Source organism: Rhinopithecus bieti, unplaced genomic scaffold, assembly GCF_001698545.2.
Source record: "Rhinopithecus bieti isolate Rb0 unplaced genomic scaffold, ASM169854v2 scaffold_48387, whole genome shotgun sequence".
Classification (NCBI taxonomy): Eukaryota; Metazoa; Chordata; class Mammalia; order Primates; family Cercopithecidae; genus Rhinopithecus; species Rhinopithecus bieti.
The window spans coordinates 1,369,506-1,391,758 of record NW_016819911.1 but is presented as its reverse complement, the minus strand read 5'-3'; the positions used below and the strand labels follow the sequence as shown (position 1 = coordinate 1,391,758).

Sequence of the window (22,253 nt, the reverse complement as noted above, 5' to 3'; positions counted from 1 at the left end):
CTTCTCTCCATTTGATCTTTATCATCTCCTTCCTTCAATTGTCTATAAGCTGTGTCTTCATTTTCTTACCTCCAGTGTATTCTGCCACCCACACTAACCTGGTTTCTGCTTCCCTCTGGCCTTCTGTTTGTTCTGTCTTAGGTTACTAGTTCTGTTCTTGTCATAAAGCCACTTGATGCTTTTCAGACTTCCTTTTGTTAGACTCCAAGGCAACATTAGGTGTTGTGGACAGCTACCTCCATCTTTCAACTCATCCTTTATTGGCTTCCCTGAAACCACTTTTTTTCTTTCATCTTTATAGCTTATATTCTTTTACCCAGCTATTCAATGTGCAAGTTCCTTTCCTTTTGTATTAGTCCGTTTTCATGCTGCTGATAAACATGTACCAGAGACTGGGAAGAAAAAGAAGTTTAGTTGACTTACAGTTCCACATGGCTGGGGAGGCCTCACAATCATGGTGGAAGGCAAGGAGGAGCAAGTCACATCCTACATGGATGGCGGCAGGCAAAGAGAGAGCTTGTGCAGGGAAACCCCCATTTTTCAAACCATCAAATCTTGTGAGACTTAGTTGTTATCACAAGAACAGCACTGGAAAGACCTGTCCCTATGAGTTATCTCCCACAATATGTGGGAATTCAAGATGAGATTTGGGTGGGGACACAACCAAACCATATCACCTTTATTCTACAACTTTCAAATATGTGTGTACATGCATGCACACAGGCACAGGTCATGTGCGCGCGCACACACACACACACACACATATTTTCCCTTTGCTAGGTTTCTCCTATTTGAACTCTAGACTACATCAGTTTTCTATTATATACTTCAATAGCACCATGTTGCTCTTTGTCTTCACATTCATCAAGTTATTTTTATTTCTTTGGTGGTTGATTAATGGCTATTTCCACTCTTTAAGAATACTGTAAACTCTTCAGGAATAGGTACTGTATTTTATTTCATTATGTTATACTTAGTCCTAAGTGCTTCACCTTATGTGCTCAAGTCCTAAGAGCTCATAAGTGCTCAATAATTCTTCATATGATTTATCTTTATCAGGACTATTTTCAAATTAGTTATGTGAAAACAATCATAGAATTAAAAATTGTTGACATTGAAGGATTATATGCAGGTGAGTCAAGAAGAAGAACTGGGAGAGCACATGTGTAATTCTGGTTCATGTTTAAAGGCATGAGAGCCAGGAGAAATGATAGTGTAGTTTCAGTCCAAAGGCAGGCAGACTTGAGACACAGAAATACCTGAATTTGAGTCTGAGGGCATGAAAAGCCAAATTCCTTGCTTGATGATAGTTGAAATTCTCTTGCTTGGAGGAGGGTCAGCCTTTTTGTTTTATTCAGGCCTTCTACTGATTGGATAAGGCCCACCTACACTTTTTAGGGTAATCTGCTTTACTTAGTCTACTGATATAAATGTTGATTTCATCTAAATACAACTTCACAGAAACACGCAGAATAATATTTGACCAAATATCTGGACACTCCATGTCCTAGTCCAGTTGATACATTGTCTTAGTCTGTTCAGGCTGCCATAACAAAAATAGAATATGCTGGGTAGCTTATAAACTACAGAAATTTATTCCTCACAGTTCTGGAGGTTGGGAAATCCAAGATCAAGGTGTCCGCTGTTTCAGTTGTCTGATGAGGGCCTGCTTCCTGTTTCATAGGCAGCTGTCTTTTTGCTGTAACTTCATGTTGGGGAAGAGAACAAGGGAGCTCTCTAAGGCACTAATCCCATTCATGAGAGATCCATCCTCATGACCTGATCACATCCCAAAGACCCCACTTCTGAATGCCATTACATGGGAAATTAGATTTCAACATATGAATTTGGGGGCACACAAATATTCAGCAATATAAAATTAACCATCACATTGATCAAATGAACATTTCTTACAGGCTACTTTCAACTAGTTTTTTTCAAATGTGCAATCCATAGGCCATGTTTAATCTATGCCTGACTTTTCAGTCCTTCCACATGTTGAAGCTACTTTTTAGTCTGATTGTTTATAACTTTCCTGTAATAACTAAGCTAGATTTGTTGCTTTTTATAGCATAAATCTACTTTTCTTAGTGTTTTGACCTTGATAATGTTGTTTTCCCTATTTTAATGAGCCCATTCCCTACTAATATTATATTGTCTAGAACTTATCTAGTTTTCACATATTCAGAGTGAGTTTCAAACATCAGCGTGAAACTACCTCAAAAAATTCTGTAACCACCATTCTCTGTACTCTGTACAACTATCTTCCTCCTTTTTACACTTTGTAGCCCCTTCTTTGGGGATATGTTCCAAGATCCCCAGTGAATGCCTGAAACTGGATAGTACCAAGTCTGATTGTAATTACTGGGAACACATTTCTGTTCCTGTCTTTTATCCACAAATTCAATGCCGTTTCCATCTTAACTAAGCGCTTATCATGAACCATGGCTATAATTTTTGCAGTTTGAGGTGCAACAGCAAGACTAGTATAGATTTCTTTTTCCTTCCTCGAAGTGTTATGGTAGAAGATTCATTTTTAGCATAGATGTTGTCAATCTCACCATATTATTATTTTTTTTTCTTTCCTCATTAGGTCAAGAACTTTCACCTTTTCACTTAAAGGAAGCATTTTACAGCTTCTTTTGGGAATATCCAAGTTGCTAGCATCACTACTCTGCATTTTGGGGCTATTACTAAGTAGAATAAGGGTTACATGAACACAAACACTGTGACAGGTGGCAGTTGGTCTGATAACCGAGAAGGCTTCCAAGTGACTAATGAATGGGTAGCATCTACAGCATGGATACACTGAACAAAGGGAAGACTCCTGTCCCAGGTGGGATGAAGCAGGGCAGCATTAGATTTCATCACACTGCTCAGAATGGCACCCAATTTAAAACTCATGAATTGTTTATTTCTGGAATTTGTCATTGAATATTTTTGGACCACTGTTGACCAAGGTTAACTGAAATAGCAGAAAGCAAAAGTGCAGATAAGAAGGGGACTACTGTACTGTTACTTAACCTGTTTGTTCTGTTTCCCCTGAGGGCATACAAAGTCGAGGGGGGAAGGACCAGCCTTATATGTGTGGGTATTCAATACTCTGCACATTATATGCTGTAGTAAATGTGTTGAATAAACTTTCAGCTATCTAATACGTTTCTGGTATGTCAAATGGGGGTATGCTTGGCATAATGCTGGTTCTCTTTCCAGGGAGCATAGTTGCTTGTCTAATCTTTTTTTAAGATTTGGATGAAACCCTCTCACCCTCTCAACTGTTGACCAACTTTTGACTTCTTAAGAAATTGTTGAGAATAGGAAATTTATTCTACAACCCCATTGTAGCTCATTCTTTCTGAATGACATTCTTGCCTTTACTGTGTTACTAATTCAAAAGGAAATGACATTTTTTCCTCATATTTGATTCAATTCAGCAGATACTTTGTTGATAACCTTCAGTGAGCAAAGTGTCAAATTAGGTACTGAGGTGACACAAAGGTCAATATGATATAGTGCCTGCCCTCAGCAGGCTCACAAGCTCATGGGGAAGTGAGGAGGCCAGGGAGAGGAGAGGTTTGTGTTTAGCTAATTCTCATGCAATATAGCATAAATGAATATTTGGGGAATAATTTTTATATAATTTGTGATAAAGTTTGGCTGTGTTCCCATCCAGCTCTCATCTTGAATCATAGTTCCCATAATCCTCATGTATCATTGGAGGGATCAGGTAGAGATAATTGAATCATGGGGACAGTTTCCCTACCCTGTTCTCATGACAGTGATTTAGTTCTCACATGATCTGATGGTTTTATAAGGGGCTTCCTCATTTGTTGGGCACTAATTATCTCCCCTTCCCCCAGAAGAGGTGCCTTCTACCATGATTGTAAGTTTGCTGAGGTCTCCCCAGCCATGCAGAACTGTGAGTTAATTAAACCTTTTTCCTTTATAATAATCCTAGTCTCAGGTATTTCTTCATAGCAGTGTGAAAATGGACTAATAGAATTTGGGTGTATAATCCCTTCCCCATGGAGCTTCCAACCCAGTTGGGGATTCAGCTAAATAAATACAGATGAACATGGAAAAGACTCTGATAGGAACAGCACAGATGGTTAGGAAGCATGTATGGGGGGCCTGTTCCTCAGACCTGCTTATATAATAATTTAGTTGACACTCTCTTTTCTGATGTGATATGGACCGATTCATATTAAGTTGATAAAAGTTGGCCCCAGTATGGCGTCATAGACTTGATACTTCACACATTTTATTTTACCTTAAGTTTTATAAATCTATATTTATCGATGTACTGATTTACGACCAAAGCTTTCTTGGTTCTAAGTATAGGTTCTCTCATTAGCATTGGCTGTCATATTTTTTCATAACCACTCAATATCCAGTTTTACTCTTTTTAAAGTAGTATAAGTAGACTCTTGCAAAGCAATCTAAGTTCAGAGTCTTTCTAGAGTTGTGATTTTCCTCTATCTTTTATAATTGTTTTGCCTCATATAATTTGACCATTTCTTTTATAGACATATCTGTAAGACTTTTCAACACGTTCAGTTGATTTTCTTAGAAACAATTGAATTTTTCTTACTCAGCTGTCTTTATTTAAAATGTAGTTAAATTATATGATTACAGTAACTTGTCCTCAGTGTTTTGAACAGGTGTAGGAATGAATGTGTGGGACTGTGAGAAGCATGCCTGACAGTCAGGTGGTAGGAACAGAATGTGTGGGCAAACAAGAAGACAGCAGCTTCCTAATTGAGAAGACTTCGCGTGGGGCATCATTCAGTAGATTTTGTGGTATGCAGAGTGTCAGTTAAGTTTAGGACCCAATTAAGGGGAGGTCAGTTAAAAGCGCTTCTGATGTAAATAAAGCAAATTTGCAATAAGAACATATCTGCCCTCTAATCATTTGTGTATAAAATGGCTGCCCTCTCCTCCGCAGCACTATCTGATGCAACACTTTCATGGTTTGTCAATATTGATAACTTATTTTTAATAAAAGAGGTGAAGTGTATATATTTTTCTTTCAAAAGCCACTGCTACCCAAGCTCACATCACAAGAAAAAGTAGCGACTTCTTCTGTTTATTTTATGTTCTTTTCTGTTGATTCTTTTCTCCATGATATCAGATTTGTGTCATGAGATGGTTCAAACATTACTATCTCTGCTTGAGCCCCTCAGAGAAAAATATGTGTATACATACACACATATGTTAGTAATTTGTGATTGATATTCTTTGCTTATAGATTTGATTTTTTTGTTTAGTATAGTATTCTGTTTTTAGGAATCATATTAAACTGTTTCCTCACTGTATGACTGATTATAAGTTATGACTAGCAAACAAGATTTTATTTGCAGTTCTTTGAAACTTCATTTTTCTTATAGGGCCTGATTAATGCAACTCTGAACATGAAATCAGTATGTCCTGCCCTCTTCTTTGTTTTAAATACAACTGTCATTTTCTGCCTCACATTATTTTCCTTGATTTCAAGTCACTTGCTTCTTATTTTCAAATAAAAAAATTTTTAAGAATATTATTTTGCTTTAGTCAGTTTTTGCTCAGAAGACTGCTCCAACGAACAACCCTAAACTCTTAGTGGTTTATAGCAGCAGAGGTTTATTTCTTGCTGATAAAAGTATAGGCTGCCAGAGGCTATGGCTCTGTCCACAGCTTGGCTCCACATGGCTTCTGAAGATACAACCCTTATCAGGGACATGTGTTTTCCTGGCAAAGGGGAAAGAGAGCAGTGGCCAAAATGTGATGATTTTTAAAGCTTTCACTTGGACGCGGTTCACTTTGCTTCTGTTCACATTTCATCAGTCAGTGCAAGTCACCTGGCCACACTCATAATACCCACACCCCAAAGGTAACTTTCTGTGTCACATGGCAAGTTGGGAAAGTCCTCTTACTGCGAGAAGAGTGAATAAACAGGAATCCTATGGTCTATTACATTTATGTCTTATTTCAAAGACTTTTGGTTTTATTGTTGGATTATAGATACATTTTGTGAATTTTAATGTGGAAATGATTTTTTTTCTTGATGTTTGTCAGCTTTGTAGGTTGAGCGCTATAGACATATTGATACACAGGTTCAGGCTGGTTCAGGAGTTTAGTAAAGAAGCTTTATGTGAGAGGATATTAAATATGAAATCTTTACTGTTTCATTCTGTTTTCTTTTTTTGCACCTTCATCGCTTGTCTTTTACTTCTATTGATTATTGGATAGCAGTTCAGAGACTTATTTTTCCCTCTACACTGGTATAAATTGTTCATTTGTAAGCCCTTGCATTGTTTTGAAGATAATTCCCTTTCCTGTGGATTACCCATTAGTCATGTTAGCTGGATAGTGTGGATTTTCACAGTTTACTACCTTTTCAATACGATGATGAATTGTGCCTTTGCCAATTTCACAATCATGGTTTTTCTTACAGTGTCCACATGTAGATAGCAGCCTGCCAACAAGTAAACAAAAACTGAGTTAAGCGACATACAGATACAGCTGAAATACCAAATTACCCGTGGCCTCTCCTGGAGTTGTATTTATTTGCACACAGTGGGGACTAGTATTTCCTTGTGAAACAAGAGACTTTTACTGTTTTGAAATAGCAGAACTGAACCTCAGATGTATGAGTTCATTAGGATAGATTTATGCTAGTGAGGCATGGCACTTGAGAAGAGACAAAGGGCAAATTATCAGAGAAAGTTGAGGTATACACATAATGCCGGATGTGGAAGGGTCATAGAGAATTTGAAAATTAGATTTATCTCCTAGATATCTAGGAGTAAATGTTTCTGTGTAGTGATAGAAGCAGAAATAATTAGACTGGAACGCATCTTGAGTTCATTTGGTCCTAACCATTACCACAATACAGAAGTAGTCACATTGATAAAATCTTATCAAAGCATGGCTTATGTTATTCTATGTAATTTTGGAGAATGGGCCTCTCAACCTTACAAGGTTGTGTATTCCAGCTTTTCATAGGAATCCTAGTTAAGTATTTCTCTTAATTCCATACCATGCTTTGTTTTAGTAGGGTGAGGTCTGAGAGGGAAAGCAGTAATCAGATCAACCTGTATATGTACTTTGCCTTTTAAATTCATTAACTAGACTCCCCAAAGATGAGTTTATTTCACTTGCAATTGAGTCTAGCTCTAGAAAGGATGAGATTATAAAGTCCAACTCCATCATTTTGCAGATAAACTAAGAGTTCTGATGATAAGAGGCTGCCCCGAGGTGACAGAGCCTCAGAGTGGCCAAGCCAAAGCCAGAAGATAGTCTTAAGTGTTCTTCCTGTTATATGCCACATATAAGAAACTACTCCAAGAATATGTTAATATCAGATGTAGCTAGGTAGTGGAATGTAAGCTTCTCCTGTACTGGAGACTGAGGCCACAAAGTAAACTATATGTTTTGAGCCCAGTGCTTGACCAAAAAAGAATAATTTTGTAAGTCGCTGAATTAAAGAGAAAGAATAAAAAATTATATGGGGCCAAATTCCCTTCAGCCCTTAAATGCATTGGATTATTTTAGACTCATTTGGAAAATATTTTATCTAGTGCAGTTAAAATTATAGTTGCATAATTTCATAACTAATTCTACTTAATTCCTGACCTGATTATTCTAGTTCTCATGATGCTAGTCCTGGCCTCAGGTTCTAGATTGGCTCTAGAATTTACTGTTTGTGAGATCTTTACACTTTATTTTTCATCTCTGGGCCTCAGTTTTCCCATACGTAAAATGCAGTTGTGTTGGAGGGTCTCCTTTGGAGAAGTTCCTATTGGAGACAGACCTTGATGCTAACCATTTCCTATCTGCCAGGTGTACTTTACATATTCTGTATTAATCCTCAAAACAATTCTTTAAAGTAGATACTATTGAACCCACTTTATAGGTGAGGAAAGCTTGACTAAGGGAAGTTAAGATAACCTTGCCTAAAGATCTGTATCTACTAAGTTATATACTAGGATACAAATTCAAGTCTATCTGACTCCCAAGCCAGTATCTATCCAGTGTACTGGACATTTCCATCCATATCTCCAAGGGTTCCATGAAGGTAAGATGAGATAAAGTACATGAAAAACTAAAAACTGCAAAGTACTATATAAATGAGGGATACTATTATTTCTTCTAAGTGTTCTTAACCATGTAATTAGCAGACATTTGCAGTAGAATCCATTCCAAAGCACTAATAAGTCTAGGGGCGTTGTATTTTCTATTTTACAATGAGGACATTGAGGGCTGTACTGATTCCTAATCGGGTTCCAAAGCCTACCATCTGGCTGGCTTCTCCAGTGCTTTCCCTCAGGCCTTGATATTAACCCTTGGCATAGGAGCTTGGATTCTCTTACCCACGGATTGATTTTCTGTGATGGAACTTCCCACCCAGTGCACTGAGATACCTTGGGAATCTAAGAATTAGGTTACTAGTGTGAGATGAGATACTGATGATAATAGTTTTTTTCTTATAGCGTTGTTTAAGACCATTTACATAAAGTAAACCATTCAAAATTCATGACAGTTGAAATGTTATTTGAACATCACTGTATTTATATGACTGCCCTTCTAAACATTCTGAATTTAGCAATGATTAATTTGATGCATAAGAAGTTTGGCGGTGCCCTTGCCTCCAGAGAAAGCTCTGTAATGGCCACACCACATGGCACTACCTCTGACTTTTCTACTGAAGCATCCTAGCCAGGTTATTGCTTTTTCTTCTGGATTTGCTTATCTTTATTACAAAAGATTTTTTGAAAATCATGACAACTATCATATTTGGAGAAGCTTTTGTGTGTGTGTTTGCCAGCAAATCTGAATTCCATATTATATGATGTTACCAAAATGACCAGTCTGATACAATCTAAGCCACTGGTATTGTTTTTCAGGTTTATTCAAAGAAGCAAAATTCTACTCTCTCCTTTTCTTATCAGAATGCATTCGTTGTCCGAAGGAAGGGCTTTGTGAGTCAATTTATCATCTAAAATAATTTTTTTTGGTTGGGGATTATGAATGACTCCTTTGAAGATTTGTTGAAGGATAGTAAATGACCGAATTGACTAATATTCCAGGGTACCTTAGTGAAGGTCCACGTGAAATTATATTTATATATACAGAGAAGAGATAGATTTAAAGCAAAAATTCATAGTGTTTTGTTTCGATTCTGTAAGAAGAATCATTATTAAATATAGCAACATCTGTGAATGCTTCAGAGAAAACTTCATTACCTTGGACTCATCCTTGACCCTTCCTCTCTCACACTCCATATACAATCTATCAGGAAATGGCATCTGCTTTCCCTTCAAAGCATGCTCAGAATGATTACTTCCCACTGCCTCCACTACTCACTGCTACAGTCCTCTTGAGTCACCACTATGTATGACCTGGATTATTTTAATAGCCTCCCAGCTGTAAATAAATAAAGGAAAAATTGTGTAAGCTTATGTGTTGTTTTTCTTCTGGCACAACTATTTTACTACCTATTATTTAAAAAAATATTGAGCAAGTATTATGAGATTAGCTTATACTTGATAATTCTTGTCCACTTGAGAAAATCATCTTTTGGGGAGGTAAGAGCAACACATATTAGAAATTCATTGATCACATGAATTAAGTGACAAAAACCACAGAAGTAAATGATGTGTCCAATTGAAGTTAAGGCAACTGATATAGAGAACTCCTAATTAAAAGTTCCTACGTGAATTTAGTAGATTAGAGAAAGTTTCTCAAAGGAGGGTGAAAGTGAGCTGTGCCTCAGAGGATGTGGAGGAGTTATAGCAAAGGGGCCAAGTGGCATCTTTGCAGTTGTATTAAGGTAGGAATTAGCTCTATGTTTTCTGAGAAGTGTACTAGTTGGATGGAAGAAAAGGAGCAGGTACATCTGAAGGAGATTTGGGAATAAGAGAATGACATGAAAATTCAGATGATGGGAGTTCACTTGGTAGGGTGTTGGAGTTGTATCTGAGAATATGACTGGCCCTAAATATTGAGAATCCGGATCTGGACCTAGAGATGGTGAAAGAGGTAGACCCAGTCAATATTGTTGTTAGGAAATCTTAAGTGGGGTTAAGAATGTGATTATGGAGAGCATGATGGGTGTAGTTAGGGTATCCAACTATCCTAGTTTGCCCAGGACTCTCTCAGTTTTAGCACTGAATAATCCCTATCCTTGGAAACCCCTCAATTGCAGGCAGACTTCATGGTTGGACACATGGTTCAGACAAGTGATTGGTATCTGAGGTCCAAACCAGAGCAACACTTTAACATGTTAACAGGGGAAGAGAGCATGACAACAGGAGATCCAGGGCAGAGCATTTCAGAGCTCTGCTAGGCAGGCAGTGGAGCTGGATTATATTTTGACTGAGAGCATTTTGGCCAAAGGAAATGTAATCAAAAGCAGCATGGTAAAAGCAACTTTGTGTGATAGTTTGGTTGAAACAGACTTTGGAAACAAAATGAATATGTTAACCACTGGCATTCAAGTTTTTGTTAAATAGTAATGATGGTAGCTGTCACTCATGAATGCTTTCAGCTTGTAGGGCACCTGGCTAGACTTTGCAAATATTACCAAATTTAATCTTCACAGCCATCCTATGAGATAGGCACTACTATTGTCTCCGTCTTACAAATGAGAAAATTGGTGATTTGGGAGATTAGGCTGTTTGCTCAGTCCCATAGCTAGTCAATCTAGAGTGAGATTTTGAACCCTGAGCAGCCCAAAGCCCTGCTCTCTTTGGTCGCCATGTAGTACAGCTTCCTGGTATCAAGGAACAGGATTTATTAATTATCCATTGTTATCTGTTACTATAAAAGTAATAAATAAAATTAATTAATTAATTCTAGAAAAATTATAAAATGTAGAGTAGCAGAAGATGACTGTACAAAGTCCTCACGATTTCCTCCATTAGAAACAGCCCTGTTAACACCTTTGTTTACATATTTTTTTCTTTTTGGGGCATATTGATTTACATACATTTTTAAAAATTAAAATGACATTTGATAAATGTTTTAAAACCAATTGTTAGAGATTTGACTTTTTTTTCAACTTATATTTTGGGCCTTTAGGCTGTGGTGACTTTTGATATTACACACAGCATGCAGTAGAAGTAATTAGCCGAAAACAACGTGCAAATAAAATAAAGCAAAATGAATTGAGACTAAAAAAAGACAAAAAATTCAGAACAATAGGCAGTGATACAAGAGATGAATAACAATTGTAAAACCATTCATTCTATAAATATGTTGTATTCAAATTATAATGCTCTGAAAATCGATGGCTGGGGAATATTTGCTTTTCAGCAAGCGTTGATGTTGAACAAGTTTCTAAGTGTTTTTAATAAAATCACCTGGAGCCAGTGACTTGAATCACAAGCAGGATCTTAGCCCCTAGGCAGAGTCACAGGAAGGTGGCTAATCTTAAGTGTATATACAAGGAGTCCAGGAGGGACTGTGCTCAAGGGAATGACCTAAGACCCGAAATGATAGATGTAGTAAGGAGAATTAATCTCAGGATGAGAATATTAAACCAGTGATCAAATCTGAACCACAAGGTTATTGCTAGGCTAACAACAACATGACAACAGGAAGCTGATACTGAGTCCCAGAGCATTGGGGCAACATTCTTGTCTTAGTTCATTTGTGTTGCTATAAAGGAGTACCTGACACTGGGTAATGTATTAAAAAAATGAGTATTTGGCTCACAGTTCTATAGGCTTGTACTGAAGTATGGTGCCAGCATCTGCTTCTGGTGATGGCTTCAGGCTCCTTCCACTCATGGTGGAAGGTAAAGTGAAACCAATATGTGTTGTGGTCAAAGAGGGGATAAGGAGGGTGCCAGACTCTTTCTAATAATCAGCTCTCTGGGAAGGTAATAGAGGAAGAACTCATTCATTACCCTGAGAATGGCACCAAGCCATGTATGAGAGGCTTGTCCCCCTGACCCAAACACCTCCCATCAGGCCCCACCTCTAGCATTGGGGATCACATTTCAACATGAGGTTTGTGGGCACAAACACCCAAACTGTAGCAACTCTAAATCCTTCCTGCCAAAGGGAAGGAGATTAGGCCTGGGATGAGCCTCCAGGTGGACAAAATGGCTCCAGAAATTAGGAATGTGGCGGGCCTTGTCAATCTGAGGTGTGCAGGGAGGAGAACAACACCACAAAGAGTTGCAGGATTTGTAGGATGATTAAAAATTAGTGCAGTGTATGCAAGGAAGTGATTTGAGAGGATACTTTTTAATAGTATTGGGGTAGCAAATGAAAGGACAGAGACTGTTGGTCTGCACAGTGATTGGAATTGTATGTACAGAGATATCCAGACATCTGCATTAAATAAATACATTGAAGTAATACCTGTAACTATATTCCTCTTTATATCACATTTTTTGGCAAACAGAGAAAAAGCATGCAGCTGGTCCTGTGGAGCCTGTAATGCTGCCATTACTTTCATGAAATTAAAGTTTTAGCTGGTATATGAACGTTTTCTTTTATTACAGAGCCTCTAAACAGACGTGCCATATCCTATTATTAGTTTAAGTTAATCCTATCGTGTTTTAAAATTAAAAATTATTATCTTTACTTGGTGCTATCAAAACCATCACAAAATTAATCACTAATATATTAGGATGATGGTTCAATTAACTTTCGTGGATGTTGATCAGATAAACACTAAGATTTATTATTGCATTCTGAAGTCTTTATTAGGTGAGTGAGTTACCCGAACAGTTAAAAACTCATCTAATAAAGACCTGGAAAATACTGCTTTTGAGTTAAAGAGACCTCTTGCTTAGTGTCTGTGTATTTTTTGCTTGTTTGTTTTTGTTGCACTAAGAGTACCAATTGTATAGAAGTTAATTCAGTGATCTTAACTAGAAATAACATTTTAATGTTTTGGATATATAAAATTTAAAACTTTCAAGAGTGTTCAAATGTTATAGGAATGTCTATAAATTATGTATAGCTCATGATTAGATTTGCTTCAGTGCTTTGAAATTTTGAATCAAGTCTTCCTTCCATAGTATTGGATGAATATGATCATAATTTCTGTCTCTTCCATGAAATTTTCTAATATATATTGTTTTAAAATTATAAAGTAGTCTATGCTTATTATTCAAAAAAGTCCTCCCAAACTAAAACAATGTTGAATATGGCCCCTCTCCCATCCTCAAAATAGCTGTGTAAACAATTTGATTCATGTCTTTGCAATTTTTCGTGAAAGTTCTAATTGTGTTTACATATATACATAAATATATACATGCATACACTCTCCTTCCTCCCCTCTCTTCTTCCTTCCCCTCTCACTTCTCCTTTGTCTTCCTCCTCCTCCTTTTAAACATAAGTGCTATGATATTGCAAAAGGAAAGAAGACTTTGTTCTGTGCTCTGTGCTTTATTGAATTTCATTCATTGGTGGAGCTTATTTTCTTTGTCCTTTCCTGCCTTTGCCACTGTGAAGGTTAAATAAATTCAGTCTCTGTTTTGCTTTTCTTTATATTCAGCAGCCTCACTAGGAACCCTCCCAGAACAAATCCTTAACTATGTAAAAGAGAGCAATTCTGGGTGCTTTCTCCTGGGGACAGCCCACTTTACAGCCTCAGTTCTGGCTTCCCTGGTGATTGGCCCAAGGCCCAGCATGGTTTTCGTATCAGTTGATTCCGCGTGTGAAGTTTCTCTGGAGTTTCCTTGGAAAGAAGGTCCTTTGTAGCATTCCTCTTCTGTGTCTGTTATTGGTCGAAGTTTCCTCTGCATTAGTTATCTATTATTTTGACTATGTCTGATTTCTGTTTTCCAGGACTTTCTAAAATATCTTGATATGTTGATGGTGGATCTTGTTTTTTTTTTTTTTTCTTCTTCTCATGTCTGTCATTTCAGTGAGATTTAGAGAGACCAAAGAGGTGAGGTACACATGATGGCTCCGTCAACACCTTGAACTTCCCAGATGTCTAGTATTTTTTCTAAATCAGGACCAGGTTTCAGTAAATTCTTTCAGGGAATGAACTTATTTACACTTCCTCTGGTTTGTGTTTGTGTTAGAACTTGAAAGACTTTTTTTTTTTTTTTTTTAAGTTTTGTGTTAGTGTTAATAATAACGAAATCATTGATATCTCATTGCTCTCTGTCTGCATGTGTAAATAACACTGTTGCATGACAACTGCATTTATAGGCTACCACAAAGTGTTGCTTGCATAAGGCCAGTTAGTGATGCAAAATTCACTTTGAAAACTGGACATAATTATCCATATTTCATTTGACATGTATAAATGTCACTACCCTTTTGTCATATGTATTTGTATTTTATTTGCCAGGTAACTGAATATTGCCACCTGCCTTTTTCAGCACCTAGATCAACTAGAAATTTAAAAAAAGTAATAATAACTTTTCATGCACACATAGTACTCTATTAATGTGTCCTAAAATTATTTCTTAATTACTATCAGAAACAAATGAATGGTTCAGCATTTAAAAAAATTTGTTTCAGGAAGGAGAAAACATTTTCTATTTGGCAGTTGAAGATATAGAAACAGACACGGAGCTTCTGATTGGCTACCTGGATAGTGACATGGAGGCTGATGAGGAAGAACAGCAAATTATGACAGTCATCAAAGAAGGGGAAGTTGAAAATTCCAGAAGACAATCAACAGCAGGCAGAAAAGGTATTGCATCTTTAATTGGTGATCTGGGAGAAGAAAAGTTGTAGAAAAAATGTAGTTTAAACTGTGGTTGAATTATAGTTGCCTTGTAATATGACATTCTCAAATAAAGTTAGTTTTTGTCAAAATTATTCTCAGAGGGTATCCTGTGGTGGGCTCATCTTTCTTACCGCAGGAAAAGTATGTTGGGGGTGGGTGATGAAGGTACCCTATAGGACTGCCTAGGCTGTAGGCACGGCTGTATTGCTGGGGCAGCTCCTGGCTCTCACTGCTCTCACTGGCACGTTGGGATAATGAGTAATGAGGATTTTTGTAGTCTTGCCCTAGCTCTGCCACTAATCAGTCTTGTAACGTTGGGCAAGTTGCTGACTTTCTGAGACTTTACTTTCTCATCTGCATATGGGAAAAGGTGAGTGTGGAAGTGAGGTACACGAGAGAGCTTGCTGGATCCAAAGGGGATTGATTCCTCTTGTTTGGGATCTTTTGGGAACCTACAGCTTCTTGGCATCTCTTTCTGTTCTGATCACAGAAGCCTGGAGGATTGCTAGGTCGCCCTAGTGTCATTCCCAAAAACTTTCAGTGACCGTAGGTCACACCTTCCTCAGTCTATACTGCAGCCACTTGCTTGTTAACTGCCAGGGAATAATCAATTCTTATTGGCCTTGTTTCTATGTTATTGTGTTTTACTCCTAAGAGAAATTTAAGGGATATGTGAATGATGCTGTAGGTATTCACATTTTGTAATAGGCCTCATCTTAATCCTTTCAGGCTGTTATAACAAAATACTTTAGACTAGATACTTGGTAAGCAGCAGAAATTTATTGCTCACATTTCTGGAGCCTAGGAAGTCTGTCAAGGTGCCAGCAGATTTGGTGTCTGGGGAGGGCTCATGGCTCATTTCTAATTAGATAGTACCTTCCAGCTATGTCCTCATGTGACAGAAGGGACAAACAAGCTCTCTTGGGCTTCTTTTACAAGGGCATTAAGCCCATCCATGAGGACAGGGTGCTCATAACCTAATCACCTCCTAAAGGCCCCACCTCTTAATACAATTCCATTGGGGTTTAAGTTTCAACATATGAATTTTGGGGATTTATGAACATTCAGACCATAGCAGGCTGATACTTACTATACGGTACTTTTGCATTTTGTGGAGCAAAGCCACTTCAGAAGTGATACTGGTTTCATTAGTCAAAGTGGTAGTATGCTTTTCCTGTACTTTTTCTGTTCTACCTGCATATTATTGGCTGAGAAAGTGTGAACATTCTGTCACCATTGCCAGCTTATGCTTCTGTTTCTTTATTTTAGTTGAATTATTTAAGGGGAAGATAAGGATAGGCTTATATGCATTATGCTATTTGGAATGTCGTATTTTGGGTGATGGGAATTATTTCTATATTATTCTGTGTTTTCTTTGTTTTTGTATTTTATTTTTTCTCTGTTGTCCTCAGGGCAAGTTATTTTGTCCATTATTTTAATTTAAAAATAAGTCGTCTACTTACCTATTACTGCCCTGATTTCTGCTTTAGTTATTAAAGTACCAGTTTTCATTATCTTTGTAAAAAGAATCAACAGAAAGTTAAACAGAATTGTATGAACCAAGCACTTGTATTGTGGCTATTTTTATTTTAGAATTCTTAGTTTTATTTAGAAAAGCAAAGAAACAAAACAAAATCAAACTCAGCAAAAGAAACAAAGAAGCCAGCCAAATGTCTAACAATGAAGAGTTTGGTTAAATAAATTGTGGTACTTTAAGTTTAAAAAAACGCCAACATTTGACTTGAGAAGGTGTTAAGTGGGGAAACATATAAAATTGTATATAAAGTATGATCCTAAATTTACCTCTTCTTAGACTGCACATAGAATATGTATGCACTAACGGCAAGTCAGGCTTACCAGTAATATTATGACAGTTGTTTCTTCATGATGGGATTATTGGTGCTTTTTATTTTCTACATTTTCTAAATCTAATTTTATTTCATAATCAGAAACAAATGTGTTACTTAAATAGCACACTGAGAAATTTGGTCAGACCTGCACCAGTCTATATGGGACCGTATAGCCTGACCCTCTCTACTAGCTTAATCAGCACTGTTTTTATGAGCTTGGTCTTTTTTCACACGTATGTGAGATTCCCCTTGGTAATTCAATATAGTTTGCCTCAGTTGGATTTTCTCCTTGTGAAGGTAAAATGAGCTAAAATGACCAATTTCAGGAATAGCTTTTGTTTTCTAATTTAACATTTTGATATGAAAAGTTAACATTATAGGATGAATTACATAAGGAATTTGACTTTGTATTAATTTGCTGAAAGACAAGTGATTTTGAAAATAATGTATTTCTCTCTAGTAACACTTGCTATTATTTTTTTTGTGGCCAATACTATTAATATTTGTAGTGATAATAAGAATTTACTCATATAGTATCCTTAAGCACAATTAATTAATTAATTTAAAATGAGAGCAAAACTTAGCATTTCTTGGCTCTGAATTTTTGTCTCATGAATATGCTTCCTTGTAAATGTGCAGATCACCTTGGCTGTAAAGAGGACTATGCTTGTCCTCAATGTGAATCGAGTTTTACCAGTGAGGATATTCTTGCTGAGCATCTTCAGACATTGCATCAGAAACCCACAGAGGAGAAAGAATTTAAGTGCAAGAACTGTGGGAAGAAATTCCCAGTTAAGCAGGCTTTGCAAAGACAGTGCGTATATTAAAGAATATCTTTAAAATTATAAACTAACACAGTTTATTCCACTTGGCTTAACTTATAGTTTTTAACCTGTGTGTGTGTGTTTGTATGCACGCGTGCACGCGCATGTTTATGTGTGCGTGAGAGATTAAGCATTTCACATTGGTATTGTCATTAACTCATCTTTTCTTGGTATAGTATGTTGATTTTTGAAATATTCAAATTATGAATTTTAACACATAAACACTGTTTATGGTAATTAATTTTGTCCATTTAATAATTTGCCATTACATATCAAACTTACTGGTTTAATCTGAAATTCAGATATGCCTAATTTAGTTACTCCTTCGAGGTAACAGACTTTTAGTTGTCTACATTTTATATTGCTTCTGGAATCTGTTAAAATAAAAGTTTAAGAAATGGGGAGAGTTCAAAGTATAAAGAATTCCTGGACATTTTGGGAAGCACTGTTTGTTTGAGAGCAACTTTGGAGGAATAATTTAAAGATGCATAGGTCCCAGATATAACAATATGATGAATTAGATGATCCCACACATAGCTCTTTACCCTTTTTTATTTTAACAATTTATATTAACAACATAAAATTATCTTTATTTAAATATTTTACAGGATCAGAAATTATTAAAAGTGAGAAAGTAGGTACATGCATTTGTAAAGTTTTATTTTTTTTTACTCATTAAAGTTTTTAATTTTAATCAGATAATTGAATTTAAGTAATTTAAAAGCATATTTACATGTTGGATACAACTGTAGACTATCATTTTGTTGAAGCCAATGACTTCCAATATGAAAGTAATATAAATTGTCCCATCTCATCAACATATGTCTTTTTCTCTTCTCTTATGTGCTGCCATCCTGCCATTTACTTCCTTTCTCCAACCTTAGCTTCTCATTTTAACAGAATGTCACCTTACTTATGAGCAGGAAATCTTTAACATAGACTTTAATGTTACATTTTTGTGTTTCATTGAACTAAAATTCTGAAATATGCTACATTTCATACTAAGACTATAAATATTATATGCATCAACTTTTGCTTATAAAATTGAGATGAAAATTGTGCTTAAAACTTACTAAATGTTCAGAGTATCAGAACTTATAATAGCAGGATACTACATATTTAGAAGTTCTATTGTATATTCTTAAGAAAACAAGCAAGGGCTATATGCTTTTAAATAAATAGATGTTAAGTTTCATTCTAGTTTGCTTTTATTGCGTTTTGTATTATATTTTATACAAAAGACACCCTGCTGAGCAGGAGCTTAGAGTTAAATAAGGTACTACTAAAATTTTAAAAGCAGAAGACAGAATGAAAAAAAGGATCACGAACGTGACTTTATTCAGAGTTAGCATAGTTTCGTTTTGTCTTAGAGTTCCAGTTTTGTTTTTTTTTTTCTTTCTTTTTCCTATTTCCCTTTAGTGTTCTTCAGTGCACAGCGAAAAGCAGTCTGAAGGAGTCTTCGCGAAGTTTTCAGTGCTCTGTTTGCAATTCTTCCTTCAGTTCAGCATCGAGGTTTTGTGTCTGAGTTATGAAATGGCTGTTATATAATTGTGGGTCATTTTTTGCATGCACACTTTCATGCTTCTTAGTAATTCAGTTTCACATACCTACAGAATTTAAATGCTTTTCTTCTTACCTGCATAGGTAATGCATGGAATGACCCCAAAACTCTACTAGGGAGCATGTATTACAAAATCTTGCTGATGTTAGAGTTTTGTAGGTATGTCTTCACCATTTCTTCTCCCTGTTCCGCTTTGCTGGTTGTCTTGTAGTTTTGAGCAGCACCAGGAGACTTGCCGGGGGGATGCCAGGTTTGTGTGCAAGGCTGACAGCTGTGGAAAGAGGCTGAAGAGCAAGGATGCCCTGAAAAGACACCAGGAAAATGTCCACACTGGTGAGGAGTCATTGGAGGGTCGTTTCCGAAGGGGCTTCCTTTCCCCAGGCTGCAGCGATCTGTTTTTAATTCTCACTCTTGAGGAGAGAGCTGGCTTTTCCATTGTGTTTCACACAGATGTGGAGCGCTGGCAGTGGAGTTTTTTCTTTCACTGAACACTATTTCTTTCTCAAGTTGAATTTAGCAGCATTTATTCTTTTTTCCATTTCTGAATTAATTGTAACTGTAAGCCTTAGTTAGAGTCTAGTTATGTTTGGGTAGTCAGGTGCATTAAGAATTAATATTTTTAAGTAACAATTTTAAATGTTTCGGCATATGACATTTCTTTTATAAATTGTTAAAATTTGTAATTATTAAGTGATGTCCTTCTGCCTTATTATTTTTACAGTAAAATCCAACTTGTGAAAATACTTACAGTTCTCCTAAGTTAGAGAAAATTGCTAAGACATTTTGACATTGGAATTGAGTATGTATGGATTAAGAAAACAAATATTATTTGAATTTCATCTAATAGCTAAACAGTAAAACAAATATAAAATTTGACTGTCTTTTAGGTGTATCTGCTTAGCACATGGTATACTGTCAGTAAATATATTTTGGTTTAGGGATTAAATCTATTGCAGTGAGTTGAACAGATGGCTATATTGTCCCAGTTACCTTTTTACTTCCTGTCTTTTTACCTCAGTAGACTTCCTCCTTAAAGGAGGTTGAGATTTATGAAACCCTGTGTGTTCTTCTATTCATATTCTTTGTTCATGTGTTTATTTTTGCCTTGACTTCTGGGAAGTGGGTAGCTATGTGTCTCTGGATGTTGGGGAAAGTGGATTTCTTTTCTCCCTTCAGTTGTTTATTTTTATATTCAGGAGAAGGTGATAATCTGCACCCAGCATCTGTATCCTATATTTGTTCATTGTCCAAAAAGTATTCACTTTAATAATAATACAGTTATGGAGGCTGGCATGAACAACTGCTAGCTGCAACTTTCCATCATTGGATTGGGCTGCATATTAAGTGCAGCCTATGGTGAAAGCTCTGTGTAGTGGAAGTAGGGCCTTGTGAAATGCACCTCCAGCTTGGTGCCCGTCACTAGGCTTTTACAGTGTTCTGGTTTCTTTCTTTCCTTTTGAAGAATACATGGCTGACTTAGGGAAGATGACATTTTTTCTGATTTCAGTATACTGGGATATTCCCTATGATTGCAAAAGGCAAGCATAACTTTTTGATAGACTTGCCTTCATAGTTTTTTGATTTTCAGTGCTGTTCTAGTTAAAATGCTATCCTTAATTTTCTTCATCTATGTCTGCAATAAATTGTAATAGAACTTTCATGTCAGTTTTAAAGTTTAAGTTTGCTGAACTAAGTGAAAAACCAGATGCATACGAAACTCTGGAAACTTGCATTCTTACTGGGCATGTGGTCTTCAGGCTGTGCTATAAGCACAATTTCTTTGGGGCTTCTTGAAGTTGACCTTGCATATTGTAATATTACTAATTCTGGAAATTTGTGGTGATTTTGTAGGAAATAATTCATAAAAGGAAATCTTGTTTTATATTTTTTGTTATTTGTTGACCATATAAAGTGTAAAATCTTGCTGTGTTTTAGCTAACGGTTACTATGCCATGTATTTCACTGGGGTTGGTACATGATGTTATTCTCTCATTCATAGTATGTCTCTTGCTTCTCCCCTTTCCTCTATGGGCTACACAGGCATTTGAGGAAAGAATATTCCCTATTGGAGATAGTAAACAAAGAAGCTCTCATATACATGCTTGTAGAATCCTTTATTATAGAAAGACAAGGCACTCAAAGAAAGAGATCTTTGATGGCAAATTTTTTTTGTTAAGGTGATATGAATTGAGGATGATGATTAGAGAGAAGCTGATTTTTTAAATATGGATCACATTTTTCCATAGCAACCGTAACATGTGGTAGGTAGGTTCTCAGACCAGCTCCTAGAAGCATACTCAGCTCAGAGTGTGTTGAAACTTGAGTATTTAAGTGATTGTGTATTCAGCACAGTTGTATTAATTTCCTCACATGGCCTACTGATGTAAGTAATGTGTTCCTAAATGTTTTTGAAAGTTTCAATCTGAAAGTCAAATATCAGATTTACCTCAACAGGGAAGTTAAGATAGTATAACATCTAATTAGGGCTTTGCAGGTGCTGTTATCCATGAGCCCAGGGGAGCTGGTAGAGTGATGAGGCTCCTCACAGTTACTTAAGAGGAAAGAGAGAGTGAGGGGGCCAAGCTCCTCATCACTTCCCATCTTTCTCTCTTGCTTAGATTCCATGGTTGCTGACAAAGGGACTTTGCATTTATGGGAGATAACATTTATTTACATTCTCAGATGAATAGTCATACATTTTTCCTGTGTGTCTTCTCAGAGGAGCTAGGATTCTTCTAGGGCAAAGTAGAGGAGAAGCCATGAAAATGAGAGAGAAGCTTGAAGAGTGGGGATGAGGGTTTGATGTATTCCCCTTGATACCTGGCAGCAGAGCTGTGTCAGGAGTGCAGGGGTAAAGTGAGAGTGGTGGGTGGAGAAATCTGTTTCCTTCTTTCCTCTCTCCTTCTCGGACCCACCCAATGGGAAGGAGTAGGGCCTAGTATCAAAGAGCAGTTGCTATGAGGTCTAGGACAGGGCAATAAAGATTGTTGGTGGAAGATGGACCATCCTAATGAGTAGGAGCTGGAAAAGAGGTAATATTCTTTCTGAATGGTGACTCTCCTAATGGTGTTTAGGAAATTGATGACCAAATATATGCTATCAGATATTCATTTTGCCTGGGAGAATTTTCTCCTTTAGTAGCCGTGTTACTTTTCAATTACTAAGAAGCATTTTCTTGCCTGTGATAGCCTACTAAAGGCAACACATTAAATGGAATAGGCATCTTGAATAATAAGACAAAAATTCCTATTTGCCATTTAAAAGTGTATTTCTCTTTCATAAATGCAGTCCTATAAAAAAAGAAATCGGCCGGGCACGGTGGCTAAAGCCTGT

General features: G+C 36.7%; 1 protein-coding gene across 1 annotated transcript in view; it reads left to right on the top strand.

Moving 5' to 3' along the window:
- PRDM5 (PR/SET domain 5) overlaps positions 1-22,253 on the top strand; it is a 233,986-nt gene that overhangs the window by 96,245 nt on the left and 115,488 nt on the right. The window contains 4 exon segments of the mRNA XM_017859310.1: positions 14,475-14,649; positions 17,175-17,349; positions 18,779-18,871; positions 19,132-19,260. Coding sequence (XP_017714799.1) covers positions 14,475-14,649; positions 17,175-17,349; positions 18,779-18,871; positions 19,132-19,260 — 572 coding nt within the window.